The 23,887-nt window shown below is 40.6% G+C and overlaps 1 protein-coding gene across 1 annotated transcript in view; it reads right to left on the reverse strand.

The window, feature by feature from the left end:
- Positions 1 to 23,887, reverse strand: part of CNTN5 (contactin 5) — a 1,047,172-nt gene that overhangs the window by 194,842 nt on the left and 828,443 nt on the right. The window contains exons 12-15 of the mRNA XM_045019421.1: positions 15,828 to 16,009; positions 5,416 to 5,552; positions 3,064 to 3,193; positions 230 to 380 (exon numbers count right to left, since the gene is read on the reverse strand). Coding sequence (XP_044875356.1) covers positions 230 to 380; positions 3,064 to 3,193; positions 5,416 to 5,552; positions 15,828 to 16,009 — 600 coding nt within the window. The remainder of the gene's footprint in view (positions 1 to 229; positions 381 to 3,063; positions 3,194 to 5,415; positions 5,553 to 15,827; positions 16,010 to 23,887) is intronic.

A 23,887-nucleotide genomic window follows, 5' to 3' on the forward strand; every position in this document is an offset into this window, starting at 1 on the left:
GTTTAAACCACCAGAGCTTTGATCTCAAAGTTAATAACAATGTCCATCCACTATAGGGAAGATAACTTCACTGCTGTCAAACTAATCAGCTAGTCTAGTAACTACTATACATGCACTCTTGTACATAATAGCATATGTGTGCCTCTTGTCACTTGCTGTACTTTCCATATGAAACCACAGTAGTAAATGTAACTGCATTAATACTTAGTTTACTGAAGAGACTTCTGACCTCTTATTCTCTCTTACTGCTTTGTCTCCTTTCTTCCAAGTGATGGTTGGTTTTGGAGAGGCTTGTGGTTTGCACTCAATGACAACTTCTTGGCTCCTGGTAATAATTATAGTTTTCTTCATCTGATTTAGTGCAAAAGTGGGAGCTGAGGCTGTTAAAAAGAAATATGTTAGTTCTATAGAGAACAATCAGAGCCTTCCATTTCAATGAATTCTAACAGATGGTTCATCATCCATTTTCACTTTTTTGTTAGGAATCTATTATAATACAGATCATATGGCATGTATAAAAAAATGCCATTAAATCAGCATCCAATTCCAATGGCAAGATTAGAATTTAATCAACCTATCAGTTAATAAGAAGTCGTTCATATCAACATACTAAAATTAGATTACTTGTGAAATCTAGCAGCTTTAGAGAATGTCTGGAAAAATCAACAATAAAATTAAATACCTTTGTTACAGTCATTAACTCAAAATATTAGTATATTTTAAATGCCACAAATCCACCCAAAGCTGTTAAATACTGTTAGTTGTTACCAAGAGTTTGTTGATGGGCTTATTTATTAGTTTTGCCTTTTTTTTCCCTGAAAGCCAGCTGTGGAAAATTGATAACATGTTTCTAGTTTTCTGGAAGGATTTCATTGTTTAAAAATAATTTATTTTTAAGATGTTCACAATTCTGGCTGCAGTTTTTTTTTTCAAATTCAGAGATATTTTAAAAATAGCCCAATTGAGTGTCCTTTGTATGTGTTGAGTAGTACTTTACTCCTTGAACAGTTCCCTTGATTTAAATGGGTCTATCTGAAGAGTAAGGTACTAAACAATGCAAGTAAGGGTATTACAATTTGACTTTAAGATGATAATTTTACAATCTGAAGGTTCAGCCATCCCTTTGTAATTCCATGGGTCTATGTACCTGTTAATCTAGCATCGCAGAAAATTCACTCGGCAGCAAAAGTGATAGCTCGTGTGTCCTCTCTCCCACTCTCACACACTCTTTTCTCAACAATGTATGAGTTTCAAAACCTTATTTTGGACAATTTTAATGATAACATTATTAAAAATGAACAATTTAATTTGTTCTGTTTGCTTTATAAAAAAATCCAGAAAGGAAATGCAACTACTAGGTTAATGCATTATTATGGCAGCACAGAAAGTAATGATGTGAAAAGTTTAAGGTTATTACAGCAGGATTATACTGGACATGTTGCATTCACTGTATAACAACAAACAGAGAGATATATTAGAGTACATGTTAAACAATGAAAATGCACACCAAAAATGCCATAGCAAGGGAACATTGCAATGAACAGGGACCCTGCAGCTGACTGAACCTCAACTAAAACTCTTGGGGCAGGGCATTCTGAGAAGAGGGCCCCTGGCTATGGAATTAAATTTGTGGGTATGAAGAAATATTTGAGGAACTAGCTGTGAAAATATGACCTTGGGTCAGCAGTTTAGGTATCTGCCCTTGGTAATCAAAGGTGTCTCAGAATCCTGCATAATTCCTCATTCCACTCAAATATTTACTTCAAACTGGGACTGACCCCATACCAAACTCTTTTTCTAAGTTATTTTCCATCACATAGTTCTGTACGCTCTGATACCAGCAGGACCTTGAAGCAGAATTGTTGGATTAGCTTGAGAGAGCATTTATGACCCATCTGGAGTCGGAAATAGTGTGAACAGTTTGCGTCAGCCTATTCTTATGAGGTGCCCAGTCCTAAAATCCCTTATTCACATGAACAATCCTTTTCCACTGTTTCCTGTGGGACTACTGACATGAGCAGGAGTTTACAAGAACAATCTCTCAAGTTTCCAGCCCAGTTTTTCTGATTCACAAGATTTGGTTAATACAGAGAAGGCCAATGGCCCCCAGACACTGAAAATAGGCACTCCATAAGTGGACTCATGTGTCCTCACATTTTTTTATGGGATCAGGAAACAAGAGAACTTTGTGTGCTTATTTAAACTGAACCCTTTGAAATTCTCCCAGCACTATCATCAAGTCCATTATGCTACTGTGCCAATGCCATACGCATAGGACAGACAGATGTGCCAAGGCTCACATTGGAGTTTTTTGGGTTTTTTTTTCTTTCTAATTCTTGTAACTATGAAATATCATCAATCAACATTTCCCTACAAAGACCAGATAAGGTATAAGGACTTGATTCTGGGAGACAGATAAGCATATGACTAACTTTAAGCATAAGAGTAGTCTTGGTGATTTCAGTGGCAATACTGATATGCTTAAAATAAAGCACATTATTCAATACCTTCCTGGATGTGGGTTTTATTCTCAAACAATGAGATGCAATGAAAGATAAAGATTTTAATTTTAGTTTTGTCCATGGGAGATTTTTATTTTTTTTTAAAGTAACTTCAGTTTTTTTCAATTCTTGGTGTAAAAGGGTTTTTGTTCTTGGGTTTGTTTTCATAGGTTAGAAGGGGGGAAAATGTATGTGTGTGTCGGGGGATTTGGTTATGCATTTGAACACACAGTTAGAATTTCCCCACCGCACATTGTCCCATACATAACATTTGGTGTTAGGTGAGAAGAAATCACTAAGCATAACTGAAGGAGGAGTTTCAAAAAGATATCATTCTGGTAGCAAAAGTACTGGTGAACCCCTAGGCAACCAAGGACACACACACACATGAATAAAAGAAAGAGAAAAAGAGGAACCCAGCCAAATTAATTATACAGCTTTTATCCAATTCTGCTAAGGTTCGAGATGTAGGATCTCTTTCTTTATCATGACAGACCATGGAGCCATGTAATTATCAAAAAGAAAGATGAGAGCAATCCTGTTCTGTTCAGACATTACTCACCTAAAATCTTCAGTTCAGCACTGGCATAAATGGTTCCGTATTTATTTTCTGCTAAGCATTGGTACATTCCAGCATCTGAGAGATTCACACTGTGGATCATCAGTACACCATTAACCATCTCAACCCTGCTCTGTAATGGAATGAAAAAAATAATTCTACAAAAGCAAACAAATGAAGTGGATTTGCTGGGTTCTTAGTTTTAGGCAAGGGAACAATAAAGTAAAATAAAATAATAAAATAAATCAATGTGGTTAAAATATAATTTAGCAATTTACTAGAGTGAATTTTTTGGATTACGTCCTTTTGTTCTTCAGTGAATAAGAAACATAAAATATTTTGGGGCCTGTAAAGACCACAAAATGAATTTTCCTCTGGGTTATTTTATTTAACTGTAAATGCAACATCCCTGAGCACTGTTTTTTATCATGATCCACAACACCGATTTGCCTTTTAAAAATGGTTCAGCAAAGAGTACTCTGCCAACCTGCAGCAATGAGTTACCTTCCTAGCTAAGGAACCAGGGTTCAGATGTAGTTTGGGTCACAAGGGAAATGTGTTTGCTGGTCTCAAAGGAGTCCATAGTGAATGTTTGTTTACGTACCAAACCCACCATATAATCTATCATATTACTAGCCCAAACCTGCAATACTTAGTTATGCATTTGAGTAGTTTCATTGGCAGGAATGGCACTATTTTCATACAAGACTACTCATGTGAGTAAGGGTAGCAGGATCAAGTTGCCTTTATATTAATTGCAGCATCTCATCTGAAAAGGCCTATTAATAGAAAATAATCTCTGAAGGTCAGAAGCAAGGTGCACTGACAGCTGTGTAGGGAAATTTGCACTGCATGTGGCTGTATGATGAATAATTTGAGTTGGTGCAATACATTCTTCCGTTTCATTACTAAAGACTATTAGGTGTGAGTTAAAATTTATTAATAAAATAGCATTTGAAAATGTATATGGGATTAATCAATACCCCTCTCTTTTTTGAGGTCCAAGTTTCAAGTTGAAATGCAATTTGCAAAGTCTGTATTGGCTGTTTGGAAAATCTCAAGACCACAAAAGCACAGAAATTAAAAGTGCTTCCAAGTCTTGACTGATTTTCCACCCACCTCCAGAAAGGCAGATATGGAAAAGCTAAGGCATATAAACTTGTTTGCAGTGCCTTGGGATGTCAAAAATAAACTGCCTTATATGTTTGCTCTCTCATTGTTTTCATAATTGGTCGATTTTCACAGATAGATGAAGCATTCACTGAAAAGAAAGGCATAGCACATCTTTTTTTTTTCATAAATCCATTCTATGAATTCATTAGCAAATGGAGACATTTTCTACCAGAATTGAATAATTTTGTTTTAATCTGGCAATGCATGAAGAGAGTCTACAAACACTTTTTTTTTACTGCTCTTAATATTTGGAGGCTATAAAGGAATAGAAACATGCTGCATAAAAATAAAACAACATGAGATGAGCTGATGACTCAGTTGAAAGAAATTGTAAAAAATCCACACCATGCCAATGTTGGCCATTTGCATAGAGAAACACTCTAACATAGACCTTATTTTAAAACTTGTCAGATCAGTGTAGTAAGGACCTAGAATTCCCAGATGGAACAGGCCAATGATATTGGCATGGGGAGGTGGGGCTTTGCTTTTCACAAAAGAGTTATTAAACTATCAGATTTTTACAGATGCAAAAATCAGACATGGCTGAGACATGAGACAGAGAAAAATCCACACTTTGTATTAGTGCATTAATGTTGAGGAACATGAGATCTATAATAAGAACATACCATGTCATATTTAGCACACATGTAGCTGGTGATGTTTAAGGGAGTCTGAGTTTATGGACTCTACTCTGGTGTAACTTACACATCAAGGAGCAGGTCCACTTTTTTGCTCAACCATACAAGGGTAATTACAGTATGACTCTATACACAAATACTCAGAAAGATATAATAAACAACTCAACCATAAACACCATAATCAAAAGCAGAAACAAACAAAAGTTGCCCAGTCTTGCTCAGAAGGATATTACTAGTTTACTGATAGTAAGGGCGAGAATATTTCAGAGTCATGGATTCTGAATAAAAAAGGCCCTGCCTTCTATCCTGTTTGTATTTCAGCTAGAGAGTGAGAATTTCCAGCTCACCTGCTATCAAATTTGACATAGTTCAACAGACAGACCCCCAGGAAAACTGGTGCTACATTATCCAAGGCTTTAAATATTCATAGAAAAAGCAAAATCTCCTTTCTGAAGCATTTCTTCTTCAGTACTTTTTTCCCAGCTCACTTTCTCTGAATTAAAGAGGAAACTACAATCTACTGGTGGCTTATTGAGCACTATACCTGTGCCCAAAGAGGGACTCCATTCTTCAGCCAATGATAGGTGGGTCGTGGCTTTCCAGTGGCTTTGCATTCCCATCGGAGCTGCTCTCCACTGTCTAACTGAGTATTGTTAAGCTTCTCCACCCAATGTGGATAGGCTGTAAAAGAGAGATAACATGCTAAATACAAACACAAGAGGCTGACATAACTTCAGTTGATGTTCTAAAGACCTAATCAATTAAAAATACAGATCGTAAACCAGTATCACTGACTGTATTAAATCACATGCAGATTAAACTCATTTAAAAAAGACACACTGAGGGTCAAAGAAGAAAAGTGACAACCAAATAAAATTTGAGTAAAGGATCCTACAGGACTATGAGATGAGTATCACTCAGTCTGGGACTAGAGAGCCCTTTCGTTTTAATAACATATAATAGACTAATATAGTGCAACATAGTTAATGCAGAAATTATTAATATTATACACATTTATTTTTGATGACCATCATCATAGTATCTGGGAACATTGCAGGGCTTAAGTTCAGACTTTTAAGATCTCAGTAGGGAGTCTGAACACCATTGTCTCCCTGCTGCTTGATGCTCTGCCAGTTGACCAGGAAACCAGGATTTAATCAACTGTGAAGGCCTGGGCAGTTGGTGAGGTGTTTCATTCAGTTCTTTCCAGAAGTGGTCACCCTTGTGCTCAATATGCAGAGAATGAATATCAGAGGTGTGGGCTGGCTATTCAGTGTCCACACTTGGGACATAACATTCTAGAGCACGACATGAACATAAATCACATGGTGAGTCAGAGATAGGAAGGCAGACCCTTAAGGTAGCATGGAACTAGACCACTGAGGGGCATATATATATATTAACTAGCATACTCAGTTTCACCCAGCAGTCAGTTGGCAACAAGTGGAATGAATGAAGCACGGGACTCTAGTCCTGTAAATCAGATACCCATGGATAGAACCCTTCCCTGTAAAGAGTCTCAGCGGGACTGCATGAGGGTGTAAGTGTCTGCCTATGCAGGTCAGGGTCCAGGTTTGATGTTGAACCAAGGTGAAATTCGGTGGCAAGGAAAAAAAAACAGATCAAATTAATCTATGAATCTAAAACATTTAAGAATAAAACATTTAAATCCTTTCTGCAAGGAACTGCAGAGACTAAGGAGGCAATGGCATTGACTTCAAGGAATACAGAATAATATTTCTGGCTGGGCTGGATAATAATCCAGAGTTAGCACAGCAAAGGATCTATTCTGGACAGCGGAGAATCAATAAACCACTTAAATAAGCAGAACCTATGGCAGACTGAATTTAAAAATAAATCTAACAATCTATCTGGTGTCTGACAGGTCACCAATCAAGAAGCTGAGAAAATGTAAGCAGGCATGATAGGTAACTAGGTGAGTATTGAAATCCTAACTATTGCATTGTGCATTTGCTGCATGGAATGTAAATCAAGCCTACTGCAGTGTTGTAGTTGTGTTGGTGCCAGGATATGAGGGAGACGAGGTAGATGAGGCAATATCTTTTATTGGACTAACTTCTGCCGGAGAAAAGGAACAAGCTTTTGAGCATCACAAAGCTCTTCTTCAGGTCCGGAAAAGGCAACCAGAGTGTTCAAGCTAAATACAAGATGGGACAGATTGTTAAGCATAAAGGATTCACACATACTGTAGGATACCACTTAAAATAAAGTGGACAGTTAAGGGTTAGCAGGCAGTACAGTGTGTGGCAAACTGTTGTAAGGAGCCACAAAACCAATGTCTCTTTTACTTGCTTGGTTTTTAGTGTCCGGAAGAGTTATGAATTTAAGTTCTCAGGCTCATCTTTTGAAGATGTGCAGGTTTCCTTTGGTATTTTGTGTTTTATCATTTCTCTGTGTGAGTTCGTTTGAAAGAGTAGTGATTGTCTGGTTTAGCCAACATAGTTGTTGTTGGGGCATTTGATGCACTACATGAGGTACACCACACGTTATGATAGACGTGTAGGACCCATGGATCTTGAACGGTGTTGATCATCATTGTTGTGGAGATATGTCTGCAGGTTTTGCATCTGTTGTTCTGTCAGGGTCTAGTGCTGCTTTGAGTTGGTGTGTCCTGGTCTGTGGGGAGTATATATATGATAATGAGCTTGTGGGGTTGTTAGAAGGCCAGAAAAGGGGGGTTCAGAAAAGATTTCTTTCAGGATGTGGCCCCTATTAAGTATGGGATTTAATTCTTTGTTGCCATTCGAAACAAAAACAAAAAAAGTGGAACGAAGTACAACAACTCCACAATGAACAAAACACCACTTCTGGAGAAACCATGACACCAGGACCCACCGCACGGACACTACATGATACTCCAACATCATCAACCTGTCAAGACTATCCCTAACTAGAAATGAAGTATATGTACTCTCCAAGGAACCTCAGTACCCTACTAACATGTGGAGAATTAGAATTTTTCTGTTGACTCTACTTCAAATTCTTTCACAACAAAGAGGACACTACCCATAACTACCACATCCCCACTGTGATGAGGTTTACCTGGCCTTTTGAGGCCCCCTGATGGAGGTCCTGCAGTTCTACTTCACTCCGCCCCAGGAAGGAGCAGCAGAAGTGCATCCTCCAGGCCTGCCTAGATGGTCATTGTGGAAGCTGCCAATCAGAGCCCAGTAGGCTCAGATAACATAAGCTGCAGGGCCTGAGCAGGTCAGTTTCTGGCTGGGACCAGAGGAGAAAGGAAGGGTGCTCTCCTCAGGCCAGAGGAGCTCGATGGGAACAAGAGGACCTGGCAACTGTAACAATAAGGTAATAGGTGATTGGAAAGGGGTTATGTGGGAAAAGGCATAGAGAATAGGAGCAGCAAACTGGAGGCAGGGTTATGTAGCTGCTGTGTATAGGGTTCCTGAATTGGGACCCAGAATAGTGGGTGGGTCTGGGTCCCCCCAACAGCCAGTGATGGAAAGGGGACATGGCTAGTTTAAAAACCCGAGAAAAGGAGCGAGATTTAAAGGGCTCAGAGATAAGGCTGAAGACTATGGTGAGGGCTGACTGACGGTTCCATCTGATCCTTTTACTAAATGCCTGAGAAAAAGGCTAGACTCGAACACCCTGGAGATGGGGCTGAAGACCCTGGTGAGGGCAGATAGGACCTTTTGGTATAGTGTAGGACTTTTGCTGCATTGAAAAGGGTTAATCCATTTTTGACTGTGTGACTTGGCTGGAAGGCTGAGCCACTGAAGGCTGCCTAGTGAGGTTGAAAACCTACTGGGGCACCAGGAGCAGGAAAAGATTGCAGCAGCACACCCAACCAACAAGAGGCACTCACAAGTGGTGAGTGTAGCCTGTCACACCCACCAACAGTCATAAGAAATAAAGAATCATCTCACTGGATGCTGCTCAGTGGGCAAAACCACACACTAGACCATTACATCGGTTGCTTCAGGAATAAAAATAAACTGTGAATTCCTCAACAAACATTACATCCACAATAATCTCTCCACCACCACAGGGATAACTATGCAGTCCCTGAAATCCAGCCACCAGATAGTGATCAAACCAGCAGACAAAGGGGGCACCATTGTAGCCCTTAATCTTGATGACTATGTCAATGAGGCAAACAGACAACTCTGCATCACCATTTACTATAAAGAACTGAAAGATGACTGGACACCACAATACACACAAGAATTTAAAAATACCATCAAATCCTTCCCCAAAGATTGCTAACAAAAACTACAATCTCATATCCCTCAAATTCATCCCAGAAACCTTCTGCATGCTTCCCAAGATACACAAACAAGGCAATCCAGATAGATCCATCATACTTTTACTTAAGGAATACTGGGACTCAAAGAAATGGTCCTCAAACCACTCAGCAAACAAAGGGTCAGTTTCTTCCAAGACACACTGATAAACTCTGTAACATTAACAACTTCCCTCAGAATACCATCCCTGCCAGCATGGATGTCACCTCCCTTTTCACCAGTGTCCCTCACCATGATAGCATTGCTGCCTGCTTCAAATGCCTACAAGATAACGAACAATGCTGAAAAATCCACTCCAAACGCACTGCCAAACTCATCCATTTCATCTTCACCCACAACAACCTTACTTTAAATAACAAACACTTTGTCGAAATGATGAAGACAGCCATGGGTACAAGGACGGCTTCCCAATATGTCAATCTCTTCATGGGCCACCTCCAAGAAGAATTTCTGGAAAAAATACATCACAAAACCCATGATATACCTGGGATACATTAATGATATTTCCATTCTCTGGTAAGATGACCTAAATTCCCTCTACCACAACTTCAACAGCCATCCCCCCCCACCATCTATTAAACTCTCTCTAGCACATTCCCACACCAGTATCAACATACTGGACTCCACAATCAGCTTCAAAAATTGAACCCTACAAACAACTATATACAAGAAACCCACGGTCCACCACACTTACTTCCACAGATCCAGCAACCACCCTGGACACAACAAGAAAACATATCTACAGCCAGACACTCAGGTACCACAGAATTTGCTCAGAAGAGAAAGTCTGGGACATACACCTAAACACATTTAAAATCATCTTCACCAAGAAAGGACACTCACCAGAGAAGTAGATCACATCATGGAATGGGCCACCCAAATACCCCAGGAGAACTTGCTTCAATTAAAAAACAACAACAAAAATCCCACTGACCGCACAACCATAGTTGTCACCTACCACCCCACACTAGAAACCATATAAGGTATAATCACAAAATTACAACCCATATTTGATGAGGATCACATCCTGAAACAAATCTTTTCTGAACCCCTCTTCTGGTTTTCAAACAACCTCACAATCTCTCCAAGCATGAGAAGTAAACTCCCCACAGACCAGGACATAGCAACTGAAAGTGGCACCAGACCCTGCCAGAACAACAGATGCAAAACCTGCAGACATATGTCCATTGCTGTGATGATCAATACCTCACACACTATCCCTTTCAAAATCCATGAGTCCTACACATGCCTAACACAACACACGGTATACCTCATCCAGTGCACTAAATGCCCCAATAACAATGTGTGTGAAACCAGACAATCACTATGCTCTCGAATGAACTCACACAGAAAAAGGAAAAATGAGAAATGACAAAAACATACCATATCACTTGTGGCAGAACACTTTTCACAGAGCAATCACTCTATTTCTGAGCTATAAGTGCTCATCCTCTAGGGAAACTTGCATAACACCTTCAAAGAACGAGCCAGGGAGCCTAAATTCATAACTTTGCTGAACACTAAAAACCATGGAATTAAAGAGAGGCTTGTTTTATGGCTCATTACAACATTGTCACACAACTTACTGGCTGCTAACCTTTAATTGCCCACTTCATTTAAAGTGGTCTCCTACAGCATAGAATCATAGACATTTAGGATTGGGAAGGGACCTTGATATGTCATCTTGTCCAGTCCCTTGCACTGAGGCAGGACTAAGTATTATGTAGACCATGTCCTTAAAAACCTCTAATTACAGAGATTCCACAACTTCCCAAGGTAATTTTTTCCAGTGCTTAACTACCCTGACAATCAGGAAGCTTTTCCGAATGTTTAACCTAAATCTCCCATGCTACCATTTAAGCCCATTACTTCTCCTCTCCTCAGTGGTTAAGAAGAACTATTTATCACCCTCCTCTTTATAACAACTTTTGAAGATTTATGTCCCCATTCAGTCTCTTCTCCAGACTAAACAAACTCATTTTTTTCAATCTTTCCTCATAGGTCATGTTTCTATACCTTTAATAATTTTTGTTGTGTTCATATGGACTTTCTCCAATTTGTCCACATCTTTCCTGAAATGTGGCACCCGGAACTGGTCACAATACTCCAGTTGAGGCCTTATCAGTGCTGAATAGTGTAGATTACTTCTCGTGTCTTGCTTACAACATTCCTGCTAATACATCCCAGAATTATGTTCTTTTTTTTGCAAGAATATTACTTTATTGACTCACAGAGATCCTCTGTAAACCCCAGATCCTTTTCTGCAGTCATTTTGCATTTGTGCGATTGATTGATTCCTCCCTAAGTGAAGTACTTTGCATTTGACCGTCCTGAATTTCATATTATTTATTTTGGACTATTTCTTTCTTTTCCCATTTCACAAATCCTTCCCCTCTCTTTCACGGTGTGTGGGTCTGTTGTGTATTTGGTTGTCATGGTTTTGTTGCTATGGCAACTGAGTTAGATTATTATGGGTTAGCTCAACCGGTTTCAACCGGCTGAGGAGCTCTCTGTATATATGTAAATAAAATGGAGGTTTTGGTTAGCTGCCTGCTCTCTGGCCTCAAGTGATTGTTTCCTACACCGGCTGCCCCAAGGATATAACAGGTCTATATAGAAGCAAAATAATGAAAGAAGGATGATAAAAAGAGGTAGGAAAGAATGAGGGGCAGGAGAAAGGGGTAGAAAATGTGAGGGGGAGGAGAAAAGAAAAGAAGAGAGAGGAGAAAAGCTATAACGCATTCCTCCTGTGCTTCTACATCAACTTACTCAACCTAAGAAAGTGAGTAGTAATGACTAATTTAATTATCCTTTTGCAATGCATATGGAAAATTCCACAGATCCTAAGTAAGTCAGAATTTGTGAAGTGCTGTAACTTGTTTGCTAAGGGGAATGATCTATTTTCCCCATATAAATAAGCATTTTTTATCTGTTAACCAGTTTGAGCCCCAATAGAAGTCACTGCAAATTACAGGATGACCAGATGATTTGGGGAAAATCACAGCTGTCAAAATGGCGTGCAGGCAAGTATATTTAGTCTGCTGAGGATATCTTGGGTTTTATCTAAATTAATTTTTAAATGGTTTTGTCATTTTCAGGACTGAATTTCAGCCAAGCACTGAGACAATACAATGATCATTTCCAAAATATCAGCTGCATCACACAATCATGCTACAGCTGGATGTCAGCATTAGGTAAAACAGAATTAAATGAATTTGTGATTGCATCAGACTAGCCAAGCAGACCTGGTCTTCTGGGCACTCCCAAAATATCCCTTAGTGAACCAGATCAAATGCAACTGCAAACTGAGTAAGATTAAAACTGACAGCAAGCTAGTATCTATCTAAGGACATATGTAAATCAGTGTGACCCTCAGTATGACAGTGTTAGTGCTGCAACCTGGTCTGAAGCTGCAAAAGCAACTCTCTTGTAAGAAATGATGGCTTAAATATGAGCCCGTGACCCTAAGTCAATCATCTCCTATTCCAGAAACATGGGTGCCTGAGACATGACAATGTATTCTACTATAAATCATTCAATTTAAGTACATTTTAAAATAAGAAGTATAGTAGCAAACTCTGTTTAAAGTGATACTAGAAAATCCCACCATAACCATTTTGTTTGCAGTACTGTTGGAGCTGTGTGGTCCCAGGAGAGTTCTGCATAGCTCGAAAGCTTGTACCTTCCACCAGCAGAAGTGGTCCAATAAAAGATATTACCACACCTACCTTGCCTCTACCATAACAATATCAGAAGCAAAGCAAACTGAGATTCCCATATGTAAAACGTGGCTGAACTGCACTCTGCTCAACCACAAACCCACAAATCAGCCCTGAAAATGGATTTCTGATTTTGTAGAATCCATGAGACTCCGCTGCTGTCTCCAGAATGGGCCAGTGGGAGTGAGATCATGTGTTCCATGGCCAATGGGTGCAGACTTCACTTCCTGCACCCTCTGTTGATTTGTGGGTATATTTAAGTACTTATGGTAGGTGCTTACAATTTGTCTTTAAATCATATGAGTGCTACTTTCCATCCCAAGCACTTGCAGACCTTAGCCTGGGTCTCCTTTCCCTTAGTGTGGGTAAGTGAATTTCTGTTGTGCATTTGGTTTCTTAAATCACATTTTCCTCACATATTCAATAGGCTGTAAAATACAATAATCTGCAGCAGGTCTTCTTATATTAGAGAGCTTGTTCTACTGTAACTCCACAGGCTGCAAATTAACACAACCTGTAAAGTATCCATAAAAGACTGTGGTTGAAAAATAGCCTTTTGGAAATCACAAAAACATAAAGGGACTAGAGAGAACTCATGATGGTGTGGGGTTTGGGATAGCAGCATTATTCAGGTAAGAAATGTTCTCTGCAGACTGATTCCTCACCTTCAGGAGCAGCATTATGGGCACCAAAGACTACTTACTTCCTACTAAGAAACAGAATCTGCATCCCTGCTAATGAGAGTGGTAGTGCTGATCAGTGGGTAGAGATCTGGAGATCTGGGTTTATAGTGTTAGCTCTGCCACTGACCTGTCGGGTGACCTTAGATAAGTCACTACACCCTGCTGTGCCTGTTTCCTTATCTGTAAAATGAGAGCTAATGATACCGTCTTTGTAGACTGCTTTGAGACCTACTGATGAAAAGTGCTATATAACAGCTAGTATTATTATTTCAGGAGAACCAGGGACTCATCTTGTAACCCAGCTAAAATGTACCGGAACATGAGTGCCTCTACAAAATATTGTGGAGAAAGAGCAACGGTATTGCTAAAAAACCAAGGGCTGTCACTCTTAAACAGAGACCATTGACAGTAAGCATTTGTAATACCTGGAGAAGTTTTGTATTCTTGTCAGTGGAAGAAATAGGAGTGGTTCCCAGCCCTGGAGTCTTGTTTTCAGTGGAAACCTCAGAAGACTAGGGCAGAAATGGCATTATGAATGACATGCCCAGTCAGACTGGTGCAAGCCACTGCATTTGAGAGACAGATGGGGCAAGCCCTTCCTAGCACCCTTGTGCATAATAAAAGCCACAAAACTGTCCTTGGCCCTGGCTGGAGGAGGTATGAATGAAAAAAGAGGGGAAGCCTCATCCAATGAGACTGTGACACTCACTCATTATAGGCTTGAGGTGCGATCAGAAAAAACGATCAACAAGCTAGAGGGGGAAGGGATGATTAGAAAACTGGAAGATATGAATAACAAGAAAAATGAACTTAATCTATCCTAGCAGTGTATCCATATTTGAAAGATGTAAGTACCAAAGATAGAAGAATTATTTATTGTGATTATCCTATTCAGTGGAGAATAATGGAATGGAATTAAGAAAGGAAAAATTAAGGCTGAATATCAGGTTTGGGACATTTGAAATGAGACTAGAACACTAGAGAAGGTACTGAATGGAACAATATTGCATTAGCAGAGAGATTTGCTAGATGACCTCTCTTTCACCTCTGATGTCTATGCCTATATGATTCAAGGTGTGGTGAAAACTCATATAACTGACAGATATAAAAGTGTGTGTTAACAAAACGCTGTATTTATCAATACTGTGAAACAAGGTACCTGACTGCTAAACACGTACACTGTGTAGGTATCTGATATTCTCACACAGGTAAAAATGTACCATTCCTGAAATAATATTTTAAAGTCAGCTTTCCACAACATTTTTCTCTCTCTCAGCTGTGTAATTTCTCCATCAAATTACACCAGCTTTGAAAAAGGAAGATCTCTAGTTTGCAGTGAGACATGCACCACTTGCTTCTAGCCCCCAAAGGTCATCTACATTATGAGATATAAAGGGCTTGTCTACACTTGAAACCTTACAGCTGCACAGATGCAGCACTGCAGCTGTGTCACTGTAGCGCTTCAGTGTAGACATTACCTATGTCAACAGTCACATTCTTTTTTTATATATAAGGTCATATGTTTTTAATATTTTGGTCTAAATTTTCAAAAGTGACAAGTGAGTTTTGGTTCTTCAGTTTCTGGGTGCCCACCTAGACACACCTTAAAAGGGCTGATTTTGAGAAGGCGGATGTTCAGAACTTTTTGAAAATCAGACCCTTTGAATGTGCCAAGAACTGAAGCACTGACGATGACTTTTGAGAATGTAAGCAGTTCTCTCCTTCTGATCCTTGTACAGTCAGACTCAAAGTAATTTGGATTAATAGGCAGGGGAATACAAGACATAACTGCAATATAACCATTAAAAAATCTTTTCAAGACATTTCTAAAAAAGTTTTTCTATTACACGTATCATATACAGAAGTCATGAGAGAGTGGTGTAGTATATAGTTTTTATTGCCAGCATAATTTTGAGAGGGGCAGAAACAGTAAAATATTTTGCAAACATTTTTTTAAAAGAATTACTGGTTTTAAGACTTTTCAACCTGTTGTAAAACTGGGAAAAAATCTGGGGGAAGAAACCCTCAATTTTTGTTGAATTTCTGAGGGAAAATGTAAAAAATTTCAGCCAGCTCTACTTGCAACTCAATATTTAATGAGTCATTTACTAACAAATATAGGTAGTGATAATTTCAAATTGATTTTATATAAAGAAATAACCCATTCTTTTTTAATTGGCTGCAGTTTTATTTCATGTGTATCTGCAGTCTTAGGTATGGACAAGTTATTGCTGAATGTTGCATAGTACTTTCTGGACACACACTTACTGTACACTTGTAGTTGTCCTCTGAAGACATTCCTTCCACGCGAGTTTTCAGCTTTACATTCGTACATCCCTGCATCCTCTAGCTGCACATTAGGTATTTCAAGAACAGCTTGGGACTTTCTCAGACGGGCTTTACTTGGATTATGATCATTAACTTTCCTCCATGAGATTGTTGGAACAGGGCTGAAATATTTAGTAGAATTACTGTTAACACTTTTCTGCTATTAAGAATATAGATTCTGTTACCTGGTAATTTAAGTACTTAATAGTCTAAGTGGCAATAAAATGTAATCACAATTAAGGCCCATATATTGCTTGATATACTTCACATTCCATAGGGAATGTCTATTAAGTGATGCTTCTGTATAGGAGACATCCCGATCTTCCACAAGGGAGGTTAACTTTTAATTCAGATTAAATAAATCATTCCAAATGATCTCTGCAGGGTTTAATCTGCTCTCCAAGTTTTACTATTGTTACCTTGAGCTCCTTTGTTTAATGGTTAAAGAAAATAACATCTCTTATGCCTGGGTGAACTTTACAAGTGCAGCCACTCTACCAGCTTCCCATGATGTTATTTTCAAGAATGATATTAGAACACAATAGGCTGGCAAGTATTTGGGTTATGCTTGTCTATAAACGCAGATGGGATGTTATATTACTACCACATTTCAGATAAAATATAAATGTCTCAATCGTTTTATGGGCCTTCTATAAAAGGTGACCATATTTTTTAAAAAACTATGATATTTTTTGTAGAAATATTTTTAATGGTAAAAATAGTCACTTATTAAAAAAGAAGTGTACTCGTGTACTGGTGTCACTATTCCTAGTTTCAGACTCAGTGACATAGACATATTTCTTGAAGTGCAGGTTTTTTTTCCCCAAGTAGCTTAGTGTTCTGAATAAGTGTATCATGAAAAACTGAGCAAGTGTCTTTTAACATTTATGTTGAGCAAAAGAACAGATTTGAGAATGTCTATACTCATTCAACATTTCTCTTCACTACAAACACTCAGCACTCATTCCTTTGAACTTTTTTTTCCACTACTTTCAATACATTCTACTTGGTATAGCAATACAACATAAATTGTAGCTATAACAACAACTCCAAACATTTTGAAAGCCAGGCTATTTCAGGTCTTCTGACAGAAGTTCCTAGGACACAGAGACGACATATGAAAAAATGGGATTGTGCCACATAGTCTCGGTAATTATATAATATCTATTGGGTATTTACTAGAGGAAGACCTCAAGTCAAAAGCTGGATATAAACACCACTGAAATTTGGGAGAGTTTGGATTTGGATCCATAATTCATTGATTAGGCCCAACTCTAAAATCATACACACTTCTGACTTCTCTTATAATATCTAATTTGCAGGGCTTGCACTAATCTTACAAGAAAAATGAATTGGTGCATAGAACAGAAAAACATCAGCAGTAAAAATTATACTTTTGTGCCTCATTTTTTGGCTTCTTAACTTGTGTCATTTACCTTGAGGCTAGTTATATATAGAGATACTAAGCACACACAACTCCAGCTGGAGCTGCAGGTGCTTAGCAAATGAAAAAAATCAGGCTCTAGACATCTCAAGCTCAGCAGCAAAAATTATGGTGCACCAGATTAATACATGTGTTAATACATACATTCATAATAATTCATAGAGTTGCCAGGTTTATTTTGTTTTTCATATACATAACCATAACCACCTTCTTATTGATCTTAGCCGTCAATCAGCTATGGATTTTTCCCTGATGTCTTTAGCTTCCCTTTTCATCTTTCTGTGCTTTATAACATCAAAGGTCTATTAATTGCTATCTATTTCCACTTTTTTCCATTGATATATTGCTTTTTTACTTCTAAGTGCCGTCTTCACTTTGCCACTGTACCAGCATGGGCTTTCAGCCAAAGCTGTGCTCCTTGATTTGTGGAATATTGGCTTTTTGGCCATCTATTAAATTCTCAAAGATCTCCCATTCATTCATTCATTCATTCATTCAGGATCACTGGTCACAAGGCAACTACAAATTTCCACTACACTAGTGATTAATTCATATTCATCCTTCATAGGGCATGTCCATACTACCCGCTGGATCGGTGGGTAGCAATAGACTTCTCGGAGTTCGATATATCGAGTCTCATCTAGACGCGATATATCAAACTCCGAACGCGCTCCTGTTGACTCCAGAACTCCACCACCGCGAACGGCGGTGGCGGAGTCGACGGGGGAGCCGCGGACTTCGATCCCACGCCGTGAGGACGGGTAAGTAGTTCGAACTAAGGTAGTTCGACTTCAGCTACGCTATTCGCGTAGCTGAAGTTGCGTACCTTAGTTCGACCCCCCCCAGTGTAGACCAGGCCATAATGGGGTTCAAAACAGTTATATCATGTTGGGTGTAATACAATGTTGACAGCAACTACTGTGCGAGCAAGACTGCATGGAGAAACGTGGAAATATTTCACTGTGCATAAGATTGCAAAAATTTTTGAAACAGCATTGTTATCTGGGCTGCAATCCTGATTTAAATGAAATCAACAGCAAAAGACCCCTTTATTTTAGTTTCAGCATAGAGTCCCAGTTCAACTGAATAACATTGACTAGTAGGACTTTTCTTAGCATATGTTTCAGAGAAACACTGAAGAAGTCACAAAGTATTGAAGTTAACTTCAATATGCAAGTCAATGTATCAAAAACTTTGTATAAATTGCACTAGACTTATTTATTTTATTTTATTTTAAAATTTACTTTAATTGCATGCTGTAGCAAGTTAGTGCTTATAGTATGGAAAACACTAAAATAACTTTTTGCCATTGCCTAGATCATTAAGAAACATCTTTTAAAAAATCATATTTTTTTGCATGATGATGAGGTAATAAGTGGAATTTTTCAAGGAGATAAAAATACTTTGGCTGCAAAGATCTAATGATTTCAAAGGAAAGTGCTCCCAAACTGCAAATCACTATTCAGAGACAAGTTGGAGCTCCATTTAATGAAGCTTCTTTTTTTCCTTGCGTAAGTCACAAGTGAGGTATGAATTTTACATCTAAAGTGAAAAAATACATCTCTATATATTTATCCTTGGTGACATTTATAAAAAAAAAGGAAAGAAAAAGAAACACTGTATACCTCAATGAGGATATCAAAGAATAAAGTTTACATCTTTGCTCTAGAAAACTGAACTTCTAGCATAAAAAAGTTATGTGAGGCATATATTTTTCATTTAAAAATATTTAGAGCTTTTAAGAAAGATTTTGATGATTAATGCTGGAGTTGGTTGCAATTTACATAATTAGTACAAATCCATGGGGATGTTTATATTTGTTTATATTTTATTAATATATATATATATTTTTCAAACTTAGACCTTTACCTTTAAGTTTATGCACTGAGTACAAATGGGAGGGCTATTTCCTATTTTTTCTATTGATATATTGCTTTTTTACTTCTAAGTGCTGTCTTCACTTTGCCACTGTACCAGTGGCAAAGCTACATCTCTGGACATCTCAAGTGAAATTTTAGCCCTCTTAAAGACAATGTCAAAACTTCTGTTGATTTCATCAGGGCCAGGATTTAGGTCTAGCCTTAGGTGCGGGTCACCTGCCCCACCGCTTAGGGCGCCGTGGTCATGGGCCACCGTGCGGCAGCATAGAGATGCATGCTGCCAGTAGGCAGAGGAGCTCCACAAACTCACAGAGGCAACGAGTTGGGGGAAGGTGTGTGCCCAGATTTCTCCCTGCTTCTTTCTGGCAGAGGAGTGTGGGTGGGGGGTGGGCAAGCAGTGGCACACATATACTGCTTGCCCCCTCCAGTATTCCTCTGTGCCTCACTATGGGTTGTGTGTGGGGGGAGTGAGGAACAAAGCCTGGACTCCCTGCGTCCAGGTCACTTTCCCTACCCGGGCTGTGCTGTGAGCTGAGCATCAGGAGCTGTTGCTCTCCTGCCCTCCCCCTTATGCAGCCCTGTCAAGGTGTCACCCCCACCCTGAACTTTAGGGTACAGATGTGGGGACCTTCATGAGATAACCCCTAAGCTTATTTACTAGCTTAGGTTAACAGTAAGCTGCCACCACCAAGCATGTTCCAAATCTTAGGGGAGAGCCACTTGGAACTCTTCCTTCCCCCAAATATGTCCCCAGTCTTTATCCCCCATTTCCTGGCAGGATTGAGACTGATTTACCTCCCACCAATTCCAAGTGAGCCCAGATCCAAAAAACCCTTGGATCTTAAAACAAGGAAAAATCAATCAGGTTCTTTAAAAGAAGACTTTTAATTAAAGAAAAAAAAAGCGAAAGGAATACCTCTGTGAGATTAGCCTGCAAGCTGCTCTCCCAGACAACAGATTCAAAACACAGAGGATGTCCCTCTGGCAAAAACCTTAGTTACGCAAAGACACCCAATTTGATTCTCCCACTATGAAAAACAAAGTCACAAAAGAAAATGAACATAATCTAATACATTCCTTCTCTAAACACTTACTACTTTTAAGAAATGTTAGATGGCTGATTCCTGGATACTTCACTCCGGCACAAACTTTTCTGAACAGACAAAGACTGATTTCCCTCCTCCCTCTTTGAAAACATCTTGTCCCTCCATGGGTTCCTCTGGCCAGGTGTCAGCTAGGCTATGTGAACTTCTTAACCCTTTACAGGTAAAAGAGGAATTAACCCTTAACTGTCTGCTTATGACAAGCCCAGATAGGGAAAATGACCTGGACACAGGGAGCCCTGCTGTTGCTCCTTGCTCCCCCCGCTCCCAGCCACCTACGGGGGCCCAGAGGAGCAGCATTTAAGGGGGGAGCGAGCAGCAATACCAGCCACTCTGTGCATCTGGGTCAGTTTCCCCATACGGATGCAGTTAGGGGTATATGAGGGGGGTTCAGGGGTTGGGGCAAAGAGGGCACCGTGCAGGGGTTAAGGGAGAAAGGGGCGCAGGAGGGGGGTGGGGAAAAGGGACACAGGATGGGTTGGGGAAAAAGGGTTATTCATTATTATTATGTATTTTACAAATAATTTCAGGCATATGTCTCAGATTAGATGCCTGAAATCATGCTCAATTTTATCAGTGACTACCATCTCTCAGCTTTCCTGCACTAGCACAAGGTGGGTCCATCTCCCTCTCTGTCTGGGCAGGATGGGTCAGGGGTGATGGGGGGCAGGGACAATGTGGGGCACTATGCCCATGAGAGCTTGGGGAAATGGGGGCCAGGAGCACCAAAACACAAGTTCACCCAGGGCACCATTTTCCCCAAGGCTGGCCCTGCCAGAGTTACACTTCTTACCCAGTTCAACTGAAATAAACGTTGTGTGTAAAGCTCTCTTTGTGACAATGGTTACGTGTACTATTGGGTTATCCGGGAGAGGGGGCGGGCGGAAGCCCGCCCCATGCTAACAGATCCCCCCCCAGCCTAAGGGGAGGATCCACAGGGCCACGGAAACCCACTAAGTGCGGGGGACAACTAATAAAAGAACAGGGACAGGAGTGAGGTCAAAGGGTCATAAGGAGGGAACCTGATGGGGACACCGAGCAGAGAACCCCGGACAGCGCCCACTGCTCCTCGAAGGCGTCAAGGGAGCCAGCAGACGCCGCCCAGAGGAACTCCGCCCGGAGACGTGAGCGGACGAGGGACCGGAAACAAGCCCCACAGTTGCAGGAGTCTCCGTCGGCCAACCTCCTCTCCCTGGTCGCGTGGATGGCCTTTTTAGCCAGGGCGAGGAGGAGGTTGACCAGGAGGTCCCGCGACTTTGTGGGGCCACGGATAGGGAGTGCATGGATAAGGAGGTGAGGGGAAAAGTGCAGCCAGAAACGTAACAGAATGTCGGTGAGGAGCCGGTATAGGGGCTGCAACCTGGCGCACTCTAGGTAAACATGCGCCAGGGTCTCCCTCACGCCGCAGAAGGGGCAGGTGTCTGGGACAGGGGTGAACCGCGCCAAGTACACGCCCGTGGTATGTGTAACAGGGTGGACCCTGCTCCTGCCCAGAGGGGCTTGAAAAGCTGCCTGCCAGGGCTTGAGAGGGGTGGCTCTGGAAGCTGGGCTGAGTAAGGAAGTGGCCGCAGCTGGGGCCACGCCCCAAACTGAAGCCCTGGGGCTTATAAGAAGGCAGGGAAGCCAGAGCCCAGACAGTCTCTCTCTGCCTTCAGAGAGGGATGGGCCTGGCTGCTTATGAGCAGAGCTAAAGTACCTGGGTGAAGCAGGGCTGGGAACAGGCTAGGGAGCTCGAGCCAGAAAAACCCCAGGCTGCAGCCTAGCGGTAGGCCACAGGTACTGGGGGTTGCAAGGGGTGACCCAGGGGTAGGAAGAGCACCAGGTCCAAACCCCTTTGCCTGTGATGAGAAGGCGGATACTGCAGTCTGTCCCAGGAGCTGGGGCTAGAGCACGACTGGGAAGTAGCCATTCTGAGGCGAAGCGGGGAAAGCAGGGTGGGGGTTCCCCGGGGAGGGGGAAACCCAGTTAAAGGGGCACCGGGATCCTGGGAGGGACACGGGGCCGAGAGGAAAACAGGCGGACCACCGGCCAGCAGAGGGCGCTCCGGGCTGAAAAAGAGCTAATTCCCCGGAAAAACCAGCGGGAGGCGCCGCGGTGGTGAGTAGCCCGTTTACAGTACGTCATTCCCAGCTCGAGCAGACATACCTGTGCTAGCTCTGATCAAGGTAGCACACTAAAAATAGTCCAGCTGTGACAATGTGAGTAGAGGGAGGTGTTAGTCACGCCGCATACAAACCCTTCCGAGATGCTAGGTATGTATTCAGGGTGGCTAGCCCCTCCTGCTGCTGGTGCTATCATTGATAGTCTCTATTTTTAGCACAGTAGCTCAACCAGAGCTAGTGCAGGTATGTCTCATCAAGGTGGGAATCACACTGCTACCTTAAAGGGCAGACATACCCTCTGAGAGATGACAATTAGTTCTACATGAATGTCTGCACGGTATGCATATGAATATGAATGTGAAGAAAATATGAGCTGGATTTCATCTCAAATAGACTCTTAAGAGTGGTGTTTTCAAAAGTGCTCGGCGCTGACCTAATTCTGCTTCCTTTGAAGTCAGTGGAGCTTTACCATTGACTTGAATGGAAAAGTGCTAAACACTTTTCAAAATCCCACCATAAACAACTCTAGTGTCATGACCACCCAATTCCTCATGAAAAAAAAGTTGCTAGGATCCATCAAGAATATACCTATTGCAGAGAGAGGTAGGATAGGAATCAAGAATATTTCTCTCATATCGTCCTGCTTCTTAAACAATCTTTTCCATGGGTCTATCTTACTCAATATTCTACAGCACCATAGGTAGGAAATGCATAGTTCCCATTTTCTGTTCATTTTTTGTAATTTGCATTATCCTTTGTATCAAACATTATTTACCTTTTTCTGTAGTTTCAATCATTTCAGTGTGTTTTTTCTCCAACTCTCATAGTAATTTTACAAATAAATCGTTGGATTTAATATTGCCTTCAAATGCTCACCTGCACAAAATACCATTGTGCAACACTGCATGGCTGCGCATTTGAAATTACAAAGACCCACTTTCTCCTTATGCCCTCCAGCCTTCCAACTGTGCAAAATGTCTACTAATTATTACAGGATAATTATGTAGGATTAAAATGTCAAGGACTATCATGAAATTCTCCCCATCATATGCCTTCTAGAAATGTGCATTTGTCAGCCACATAATTATATATTTGCAATGTCCACATAATTCTATTCTGGTCAGATACATTATAGTGCATTAGCAGAGAGTTTCATTCAAATATACAAGACTAAACAATATGTTGTCCTTTCTTTTGGTTAATAGAGGCTATTCAGTGGTCATGAAGGGTAAAGGTTGCTAGCACTGAAGACTTAACCCATAGAATGGTAAAAAAGTCAGAAATTGTGTAAGCTTCCCCTCACTACCAACCTTGACTTGGGGAAAACATCTATATCAGTCATCAACAAATACACAAGTCATATGTCTTCTATGTTTGGGACAATTTATGGTTCGATTTTCAGAGGTGCTGAGCACATGCAACACTAACTGACTTTAACAAGAGTGGTGAGTGCTCTGAGCTTCTGAAACTG

Source organism: Mauremys mutica, chromosome 1 (assembly GCF_020497125.1).
Source record: "Mauremys mutica isolate MM-2020 ecotype Southern chromosome 1, ASM2049712v1, whole genome shotgun sequence".
Taxonomy (NCBI): Eukaryota; Metazoa; Chordata; order Testudines; family Geoemydidae; genus Mauremys; species Mauremys mutica.